Source organism: Trachymyrmex cornetzi, unplaced genomic scaffold (genome assembly GCF_001594075.2).
Source record: "Trachymyrmex cornetzi isolate Tcor2-1 unplaced genomic scaffold, Tcor1.1 scaffold907, whole genome shotgun sequence".
Taxonomy (NCBI): Eukaryota; Metazoa; Arthropoda; class Insecta; order Hymenoptera; family Formicidae; genus Trachymyrmex; species Trachymyrmex cornetzi.
In genome coordinates this window covers 67,232-77,246 of record NW_017300253.1, presented here as the reverse complement: position 1 = coordinate 77,246, position 10,015 = coordinate 67,232, and the positions used below count along the sequence as shown (strand labels likewise).

The 10,015-nt window shown below is 38.7% G+C and overlaps 4 protein-coding genes across 4 annotated transcripts; all 4 read left to right on the top strand.

The window, feature by feature from the left end:
- Window positions 1-547: 547 nt before the first annotated feature.
- LOC108769468 (uncharacterized) lies at window positions 548-1,435 on the top strand. Its single transcript, XM_018520482.1, has 3 exons — window positions 548-637; window positions 721-1,060; window positions 1,173-1,435. Exons 1-3 carry the CDS (start codon window positions 548-550, stop codon window positions 1,433-1,435), a joined length of 693 nt encoding a protein of 230 aa, XP_018375984.1.
- A 1,285-nt stretch (window positions 1,436-2,720) lies between these two features.
- Window positions 2,721-4,278, top strand: LOC108769467 (uncharacterized). Its single transcript, XM_018520480.1, has 4 exons — window positions 2,721-2,727; window positions 2,839-2,982; window positions 3,136-3,309; window positions 4,223-4,278. Exons 1-4 carry the CDS (start codon window positions 2,721-2,723, stop codon window positions 4,255-4,257), a joined length of 360 nt encoding a protein of 119 aa, XP_018375982.1. The 3' UTR covers window positions 4,258-4,278.
- Window positions 4,279-4,327: 49 nt separating this feature from the next.
- LOC108769466 (uncharacterized) lies at window positions 4,328-7,978 on the top strand. The gene is made up of 4 exons (XM_018520479.1): window positions 4,328-5,650; window positions 5,714-6,578; window positions 6,646-7,275; window positions 7,386-7,978. The coding sequence occupies exons 1-4, from the start codon at window positions 4,328-4,330 to the stop codon at window positions 7,976-7,978; spliced, it is 3,411 nt and encodes a 1,136-aa protein (XP_018375981.1).
- A 139-nt stretch (window positions 7,979-8,117) lies between these two features.
- LOC108769465 (uncharacterized) lies at window positions 8,118-8,591 on the top strand. The gene has a single exon (XM_018520478.1). It carries the CDS (start codon window positions 8,118-8,120, stop codon window positions 8,589-8,591), a length of 474 nt encoding a protein of 157 aa, XP_018375980.1.
- The last annotated feature ends 1,424 nt before the right edge of the window (window positions 8,592-10,015 follow it).

The following is a 10,015-nucleotide window of genomic DNA, read 5'->3' as shown; positions in this document are numbered from 1 at the left end:
GAAAGAATCCGGCAAAAAAATGCGGCGCTCTGCAACGCGAACCGAATTATTAGCAGTTAAAAATTGCAGTATGAGAAGGTTAGAAAACCTGTCATACCGACTAGATGTAGCGACACGAGCATGCCATATGGCTATGTACGCATGCGCTATGGCTTCGTGCGCATGCGTTTTGCTACTTTTGGCGCAATATACAAAACAAATGAAACGCTCCAGAGTCAAAGGCATTGTTGATTTTGCAAAGTACATCGTTAAAATGTTATTCTTTGATTTTATCCAATTGATAGGAAATAAAGAACATATAATTGAGTTTTTAATTCAACATGGTGTAATACCGTCAACAATAAATTGTGAAAGATGTGACGAAATTTTGTTTCTCGATAAAGAAACCTTATTGTTTCGGTGTCGGAAAAGATTTCTTGAAAAAAGGAATTAAAAAAAATCTATCGCCAGACAATGCGACTTTAAGAAGAGTTGCAAAGTGGGTACTTGGTTTGGCCGTAGCAATTTAGATCTTGCTACAATTTTACAAATTGTAGCAAGTTTTCTAATGCTACGTCCTCCTCGACAAGAAGATCTTGAGGAGGAACTCGGTCTTTCTCCTAACACGGTTGTAGACTGGTTCAGTTTTTGCCGTGAAGTAATTATACATTAATATAAAATTTTAATATTGTTTACTAATTATACATCATATATATTACAATTTTTTTCTTATATTTACAGGTTTGTGCATTCTGGACCGACAAGTATAGCGAGAAACTTGGAGGTCCAGGACGCGTTGTTAAAATCGATGAGGCAAAGATTGGACATCGAAAATACAATCGTGGTCGCCTTTTAAAAGGCACTTGGATTTTCGGAGGATATGAGCGAGGATCAAAAAAAATTTTTATTCTACCAGTAGAGGATCGAACAGAGCAAACACTCCTGGCATGTATCAAGGAATGGATCATGCCAGAAACAACAGTTGTTTCTGATTGTTGGAAGTCCTATAACTGTTTAAACAATGAGGGCTTCCAACATCTTACTGTGAATCATTCCTACAATTTTGTCGATCCAGATACTGGTGAGAAATAATTCAATGTTAAAAGTAAAAAAATTTTAGTTATTAAATATTATTTAAAATATTTGTGATGTATTTAAATTAAAAAAGAATTTGTTTTATTTTTTTTTTACAGGTGCCCATACACAGCACATTGAGCGCGTTTGGCGAGAAGTTCGGGCAAATATTCCAAGATATGAGACTCGATCGGATCATGTCGAGGGATATTTGTTCGAATTTCTATATAAACGCGCTCATCCTAGAGCTGAAAAAATAGAAAATTTCTTTGATCTCATCGCTGAGTTGTATCCTCCGATGTCACCAGCCGAGTGCCAAAACCAAGCCGAAGCCGAATATACCACCGACACTGAAACGTCTAATGCATCACTTCACAAATAATTGTTGATGATAGTACACACTATATGTTGTATTAAAAAATCAAAAAAAATATATACTGTAATTGTTTTATTTATAATTAAAGCAGTAAATTCTCTGCTTTAAACAAAAACACAAATGGAAAATATATTTTATTTTTTGTTATATGAATTAAAATTTAAGTCAACCATTTCTTTCAAATACACTCTAGCTATATACACGACTGCGTCGAATTTGTCCAAATTCCTACAAAATATGAAAAGAAATATACTTATTTGATGTAATTTAACAATTAAGATTAAAACATTTATCTCATGATTCAAATAACGGAATCTATCTGTAATATTTTGCTTCCTCTCTCTTGTATATGCCTTTTTTAAGGTGAAAGATAAAATGTCATGCAAAAACTCTTCAGTGATATATGATTCACAATAGAGAAATTTACAATAATCATTCTATTGTGATCCTTCAGATTTTTATCTCAAAACATTTTACGAATAAATTGAGGCCATCTTTTTGCATCGCCAACAACGTCTTGTGCCGCAAGCCATGGATTCTTATTTATTTGCTCGATTGAATAACCGCAATTCATGTTCTTGTCATTAAATGTACATACTACACAATGCTTTTGACTACTGGAGCGTTTCATTTGTTTTGTATATTGCGCCAAAAGTAGCAAAACGCATGCGCACATAGCCATATGGCATGCTCGTGTCGCTACATCTAGTCGGTATGACAGGTTTTCTAACCTTCTCATACTGCAATTTTTTACTGCTAATAATTCGGTTCGCGTTTCAGAGTGCCGCATTTTTTTGCCGGATTCTTTCATTTTGAGTGAAAACGCGTCGAATGAGTGCTCATTCATTAAAATCGGAGGTGAGGCCCGTATTCTATATAATTACCCCCTAGTTTATGGTGACTAGTGTTAATGCATTTTATTCTCTGTTAAAAACGAAAGGTAATCAACAAGTTTTTTTTGTTCTCTTTTTCCAGAAAGTGCTGATGGTCAAGCTAAACGCCGCTGATCGTAGACGATGCTCGAGCAATCAAACGTCGCTGATGTTCCAGGCATTGATACCTGCGTTTTTGCTCGATGTTCGATTGCATTAAAAAAAAAAAATTTTTTTTTAATACTACATATAAAACGTAATAATAAATAAAATAATAATATTGTAATAATAATAAATAGTTTTGTATTTTTTTTATCCCAGTTTGTTTCTTTCATTCTTCCATGTACCTGATCCATCACAGCGATTCTATATTATAGCTGTTCGCGATGATGAGCTGCGGTCGGTAATAATAATGAGCTATGATCGGTAATGATGGAAGCAAGAATATAGGCGGCGCAATGCGAGAGTGTGTCGTCGTCAATGTAATAATATAATAATAAAAAATGGTCTTGACACCACGCAATAAATTTCATTAAGAAACATTGGCGCAACAACGTGAGACTCGAATTCTAAAAAGAGCAAGGAACAGCAAATACGAAAAAGTGCGGATCCAGTACGCACACGCAACGGACGGCAATACTCGAGAAATATATTCAGCACGGAATATTCGAGAAAAGTCAGGTTAGTGAGTCGCTTAATTTCCTTTCATTCCTTTTACTATTGTCACAATGACTAGGCAACTAGCTCAATTAAAGCAAAAACGAGCCCGAATAAAGGGGCAAATCACGCGAATACAGCACTTTTTTGACGAAAATGACACAGTCTCCGTATCAGAAGCACAGGTTAGGTTAAAAAGGTTGGAAGAAACCTTTTCTCGATTCGAAATCATACAAGATGAAATTGATGAGATAAAGGAAATCGAAGACGAGGAAGGAGAAGATGCAGAAAGCGAAATGGAAAGAAAACAATTCGAAGAAAGATACTACAAAGCAGCAGCAACGGCACAAGGTATTATTGACAATCATCAACATGCACAGGTAGAGTTACAGCAGAATCTATAGAAATCAAAGCCTTTACACGGTCTAGCTGGATCTTAATGCTTGTATGATTCTTATGTGAATTTATATACTACGTATGTAGTCCCACAGAAACGCGCGCCGAAAAATTTCCGGTCTTGAAACGCTAACTCTACTAAACTACCGCAGTAATATCACGAGTTAAAATTGACTAGCAATTTTTAACTATTTTTTGATGCTTATTCGCATCTTCTAAACGATCTTAATAATGATGAATAACATATTAAAAACTGTAAATAATTAATTCTTATTGCGAAAAATATTACCTCGGCCGGGAGTCGAACCCGGATCTCTTGCAATCCGTGCGAGCGTCCTGAGCCTTTAGACTACCGAGGCCTTAGTAATATTCTTCGCAACAATTGGCATATGAAGGAACAACGTCTCTTTAGGCGACGTAAATAAATAATATAATATATTATAGGACCGTACATGTGATAACACAAACTATAGAAATCAAAGCCTTTACACGGTCTAGCTGGATCTTAATGCTTGTATGAATCTTAATTCGAGGTAATATTTTTCGCAATAAGAATTAATTATTTACAGTTTTTAATATGTTATTCATCATTATTAAGATCGTTTAGAAGATGCGAATAAGCATCAAAAAATAGTTAAAAATTGTTAAACAATTTTAACTCGTGCTATTACTGCGGTAGTTTAGTAGGGTTAGCGTTTCAAGACCGGAAATTTTTCGGCGCGCGTTTCTGTGGGACTACATACGTAGTATATAAATTCACATAAGAATCATACAAGCATTAAGATCCAGCTAGACCGTGTAAAGGCTTTGATTTCTATAGTTTGTGTTATCACATGTACGGTCCTATAATATATTATATTATTTACAGCAGAATCTTGTACGGAACAACAATGGAATTCATAGGGAAGAACGATATAGACCGAAACTGCCTGTGATCAAGTTATTAGAATTCAGTGGCGAATATACGAAATGGATGTTTTTCAAAGATAGTTTCGAAACAATCATCCATCAAGATGCAGGGCTTACACCGATGCAAAAACATCAATATTTAATAGGCGTGCTTCAAGGAGAAGCTCGTAGTGTAATACAAGGTTTTAAAATCTCTAATGAAAATTATGAGAATGCATGGACACTCTTGAAGGAGACGTACGACAACAAAATGATGATAATCCAGACACACTTAGATGAACTACTAACGTTTCCAGTCATCACAAAGGATAACAAAGCAGAATCAATTCGACAATTTATTTGGCATATCCAGACACATGTATCGTCGCTCAAGGTACTTGCACAGCCGGTTAATTACTGGGAAACAATCATAATTCATTTAGCGAAGAAAAAACTCGATTTCATTGAGCAACGTGATTGGCAAGATACGGTCAAGGATAAAACACCAGAAGACATGCCGACATTGACAGAATTTCTCAAATTTCTCAATGATCGGTGCCATATAATTAGGGTACTTAAGCAGGGAAAGACAAAGGTGGTGAGTAATGGAAAACAGCAACAGAAGATTGAAACAAAGAAGGAGAAAGGAGAGAAAAGAGTCACTCTGTCGACTATAAGGGTGAATTGCAGATATTGTAACAACGATCATCCAACCTATAAATGCGAAGAACTGTTAAAGCTTTCGGCACCTGAAAGGACGAAAAGTGTAATCGAAAAGAGGTTATGTGTTAATTGTTTCGCACCAGGGCATTTCGGACGGGACTGTAGAGGTTCTTCATGCAGGAAATGTGACAGGAAGCATAATACGCTTCTCCATATAGAAAAGGAGGAGCCCACAACTCAAGGGAATTCAAAGAATAATTCAATCGTAACGCATGTTCGGGCGGAAGATGACAAGACAATCAAAGAAGAAAATTCCGTGGCGATGAATATTTACTGCGCACATAATAAAGCAGCGAGAGTCATGTTATCAACAGCACAGGTATACGTACGTGACTCCGACGGTAATCAACAAGCATGCCGTGCACTGTTGGATCCAGGTTCGCAACTAAATCTAATCACCACAAGTCTGCACAAAAAACTGAAGCTGCCTTGTACAAGAGATGAGCGGCACATTAATGGTATCAATCAGATAAAAACGAGTGCAAATAAGATAACTCGCATACAACTTGAATCGAAATACAGCAATTACTCAACCGAGATGGAATGTCTGGTACTTTCAAGGATCACAGAACAGTTGCCACAAACGAAGATAGATATAGCAAAAATCTACGTTCCAAGAGATGCTCAGTTAGCAGACCCCGCGTATAACATTCCAGGCCCTATTGAAATTTTAATAGGAGCAGGTGTATACTAGAAGATACTAATAGGCGCACCGAAGAATCACCGCGAAAATCAACCCTCGTTGCAGAACACGCAACTCGGATTGATAATCGGAGGAGAGATAAACGAAAATGTCTCAGATACGAAGCCTTCTTGCAATTTAATTACAAATAAGGATTTACATGATCAACTCGAAAGGTTCTGGATACAAGAAACAGTGCCTGAAAAACAATTGCAATGTAAAGAAGAAATAGATTGCGAAAGGTATTTTTCTAATACAGTCAAGCAAGATCAAAGCGGCCGATTCATCGTACGTTTGCCCATGCGGCAAGATGTCGTGTTGGGAGAGTCTAAGCAGAAAACACTTGAAAGGTTCAAGTCGCTGGAAAGAAGACTGGATAAAAACACGAAACTAAAGAACGACTACACTTCATTTATGCAAGACTATTTGAATAAGGGTCACATGTCATATTTCGCAGACTACGGGGAATCTCAGCCCTTAGACGTCTATTTTATCCCTCATCAGCCAGTAATACGTCCGGATAGTATGACAACGAAATTAAGAGTTGTTTTTGATGCGTCAGCCAAGACTACGCTCAATACGTCGCTAAATGACAAACTCATGCCAGGTCCTAATCTTCAACAGGATTTACAAGGAATCGTGATCAGATTCAGAGTACACCAGTTTGTTTTAACGGCGGACATAACAATGATGTTTCGTCAGATTTTGATTGATTCTCAAAATAGCCGGTTCCAACTCATACTATGGAGGTCTGATCGAGACCAGCAAATACAGATTTTTCAGTTGAATACGGTCACCTATGGGACAGCATGTGCTCCGTTTCTGGCCATGCGGTGCTTGAGGGAATTAGCCAAGACTTACTGTCACGAGCTCCCGAGAGCAGCGAAAGCAGTATTAGAAGATTCATACATGGATGACTTCCTGACGGGAGGTCCTACATTGGAATACGTAATCGAGTTACAAAGAGAATTGCTTATGCGCGGGCAATTTCCGCTAAGAAAATGGAGATCAAGATCCTAGAGCAATACAGCACTTAAAGGAAAACAGTCCATCAGACGATCTGCTTATTATTGATAAAGAGGAAGCCTTCAAAACTTTGGGACTCCATTGGAACGCGGTTTCCGATAAGTTGCAGTACAAGCCAGACATATCTAAAATCGACGCATGCACGAAAAGAAATGTGCTTTCCACGATAGCGCAGATCTACGATCCACTCGGTTTGGTGGGACCGATACTTATCACTGGTAAGCTCATTATGCAACAGATATGGAAACAGGAAATCAATTGGGATCAGGAACTCCCACCCGAATTTAAGGTTGCGTGGAAAAATTACTATGAATCCCTGTTAAGTCTTAACAAGCTCAAAATACCCAGGAATATTAATCCAAATAACTGCGAGAGTAAGGTGGATTTATACGGTTTCGGGGATGCCTCGGAACGCGCGTTTGGTGCTTGTATATACTCGGTTAGTATGGATAACCAAGGTAACATTCAGTCGCACTTAATCTGTGCCAAGTCCAAAGTGGCACCACTTAAGACTATATCTCTACCACGCCTGGAGTTGGAAGCAGCGCTACTTCTTTCTCAACTATACAGCAATGTCAAGACGGCTTGCCAAGGCAAGATAGGTAAAGTGCGACTATGGATAGTACAATTACCCTGGGATGGATTCAAAGGCAACCTTGCGATCTCAAGACGTTTGTCGCCAACAGGGTGACAAAGATTCAAAATCTAACAGAAGAGGCTTTATGGCGGCATGTACCATCTGAAGAAAACCCCGCTGACCTGCTTTCAAGAGGGGTAACAGTAGAAAATTTACAGGGAAGCGACCTTTGGTGGCATGGTCCACATTGGTTAAGGAACTCAAATCCGCAACCAACAGAGAGCCTTGAACCGGACGAAGAGTTACCGGAGTTAAAGGCTACATCTGTGGCTTTAACTATGACAGCGGAATCGGAAATATTGATGAGATATTCATCTTACAGTAAACTATGCAGAATAATAGCGTATTGTCATCGGTACCGACGAAACCGAAGAAACAAAAAGAAAATAGGTCCTCTAGAAAAGGAAGAACTTGAAAATGCAGAGAAGACTATTGTCCGGCTAGTACAAAGCGAAGTCTTCGCAGAAGAGCTACGATGTCTCCGTAACAAGGGGATGCTACCTCGCAAAAGTAAGTTGATCCCGTTGGCTCCCTTCTTAGACGAAGAAGGTTTGATTCGCGTAGGAGGCAGACTTAGACATGCCGAAATCGCTCAATGTAAGAAGCACCCCATTGTGATGCCAGCTAAGCATCACGTAACAACGCTTGATAATGAGGAAGCGACATGAACAACTCCTTCATTGCCCGCCAGAGCAGCTATTACACGACATACGCCAGCGATTCTGGCCTATCAGTGGCCGAAGAGAAACTCGCAAAATTGTAAAGCGATGCTTCAAGTGCTTTCGCTTCAATCCTACCACTCCTGAAATGAGGATGGGAGACATTCCAGCAGAGAGAATCAGAGGTTTTTCACGTTCTTTTACAATAACGGGCGTAGACTATGCAGGTCCTTTCCAGGTGCGAGAAAGCAGGCACCGAGGAAAAATTCATGTAAGCAAGGGATACGTAGCTATTTTTATTTGCTTTGCCACGAAAGCTGTGCATCTGGAGATGGTGACGGATCTTACTACTGAAGCCTTCCTAGCCGCGTTACAACGCTTTACTGCAAGAAGAGGTCTCTGTGCGCAGATACACTCCGATAACGGGACAAATTTTGTAGGAGCGGCACGAGAGCTCAAGGAGCTTTATGAATTCTTGATGAAGCAAGGAACTAAAATTGAGACGAATTTAGCTGAACAGCGGATTCAATGGAAGTTTATCCCCTCTCGCTCGCCCCATTTTGGCGGTTTGTGGGAAGCGGCGGTTAAATTGTCCAAACGGCACCTTCTTACTGTGACATAAGGACAGACTTTGACGTATGAAGAGTACAGTACACTACTTGCGACAATAGAGGCAGTTCTCAACTCGAGGCCTCTAACTCCTATATCCAGTGATCCTTCAAACCTTATGACTCTTACCCCTTCCCATTTCCTAGTGGGCAACTCACTGCTGCAACCTGTACAAGCTGATTTTCTTGAGGTTTCAGACCATCGTCTCTCACGATGGCAATATATCCAAAAGCTAGGACAGCTTTTTTGGAAACGGTGATATTCCGAATACCTACTGGAATTACAAAAGCGTAATAAATGGACCACAACCGGAGTAAGGATACAGCTGAATGATCTGGTTTTACTACGGGAGGATCATCTGCCCCCACTCCAGTGGGCTCGAGGAAGAATAATTGAGCTACATCCCGGGGCGGACGGTGAAGTACGAGTGGTTATCGTCAGGATTCAATACGGGAGCTTCAAACGTTCCATAAAGAAGCTGGCTCTTTTACCCATGGAGGGATTTCCGGATTGTAATGAAACGAAGGCTATTAATGCCACCGATTGTATTCCCCTATTTATTATTAAGTCTCTTATCGGTGTATTTAAGTTGATTTACTTAAGTTACTAGTCTTAAGGTTCTATAAGTAATAATTATTCGTTAACTAGCATGAATTATTAATTTGTTTATTTAATAGATAAGGGCAGTTCTCTTGTCAATTTTGTTCTCAAGGATTAAGTTTCCTAGCTAAGTCTAGGGTATATGCAAGCGAACATATTTGTTGAAAGATATCCTTTCAAGGAGGCCGGGATGTTCGCGATGATGAGCTGCGGTCGGTAATAATAATGAGCTATGATCGGTAATGATGGAAGCAAGAATATAGGCGGCGCAATGCGAGTGTGTCGTCGTCAATGTAATAATATAATAATAATAATGGTCTTGACAGCACGCAATAAATTTCATTAAGAAACAATAGCTATTTTCTATTTAGTAATTTTTTATACACATGTACAGTCATATAAGATCCCTTCTGTACAAAAAATAGAAGAGACATGAGTCGCATATTCCAGCCCCTCTATTTTATATGTATGTGTGAAGAAATTACATCATAATTTTTAGATTAAAAATTTTTTTATTTATATTTCTCTTTTACATAATTTTTTTTTACTCACAAAAAACTACAGCTAACAGTTCGCAGTCGGGGAGCTGATTTTTATCAAAGTAATCGCTAGCGCATATTACATTTGGTACATCTTTAACATCCGTTACGGTGGATGCGATATTTGAGAATCGTGTAAACTTTGTATCGACTTTCTCGACGATACCAACCAATTGATCGAATACTAATTCAATGCATTTATCTAAGTTGGACATAAACAATATTGTTGATTCAGTCATCATTAAACGTATGTCGGATGATTCCAAGCTTACAATTTTAGCATTTTCAATCGTACTGA

Excerpts from the sequence above, each read along its gene's own strand:
- LOC108769468 (XM_018520482.1), top strand. The coding sequence starts at position 548 with ATGCTACGTCCTCCTCGACAAGAAGATCTTGAGGAGGAACTCGGTCTT. Across the intron at positions 638-720 it reads GGTTCAGTTTTTGCCGTGAA|GTTTGTGCATTCTGGACCGA; the intron begins GTAATTATACAT and ends TTATATTTACAG. Across the intron at positions 1,061-1,172 it reads TTTTGTCGATCCAGATACTG|GTGCCCATACACAGCACATT; the intron begins GTGAGAAATAAT and ends TTTTTTTTACAG.
- LOC108769467 (XM_018520480.1), top strand. Across the intron at positions 2,983-3,135 it reads GAATATTCGAGAAAAGTCAG|AAGCACAGGTTAGGTTAAAA; the intron begins GTTAGTGAGTCG and ends TCTCCGTATCAG. Across the intron at positions 3,310-4,222 it reads AGCAGCAGCAACGGCACAAG|CAGAATCTTGTACGGAACAA; the intron begins GTATTATTGACA and ends TATTATTTACAG.
- LOC108769466 (XM_018520479.1), top strand. The coding sequence starts at position 4,328 with ATGTTTTTCAAAGATAGTTTCGAAACAATCATCCATCAAGATGCAGGG. Across the intron at positions 5,651-5,713 it reads AAATTTTAATAGGAGCAGGT|AACACGCAACTCGGATTGAT; the intron begins GTATACTAGAAG and ends CCCTCGTTGCAG. Across the intron at positions 7,276-7,385 it reads GGCTTGCCAAGGCAAGATAG|AAGAGGCTTTATGGCGGCAT; the intron begins GTAAAGTGCGAC and ends AAAATCTAACAG.
- LOC108769465 (XM_018520478.1), top strand. The coding sequence starts at position 8,118 with ATGAGGATGGGAGACATTCCAGCAGAGAGAATCAGAGGTTTTTCACGT.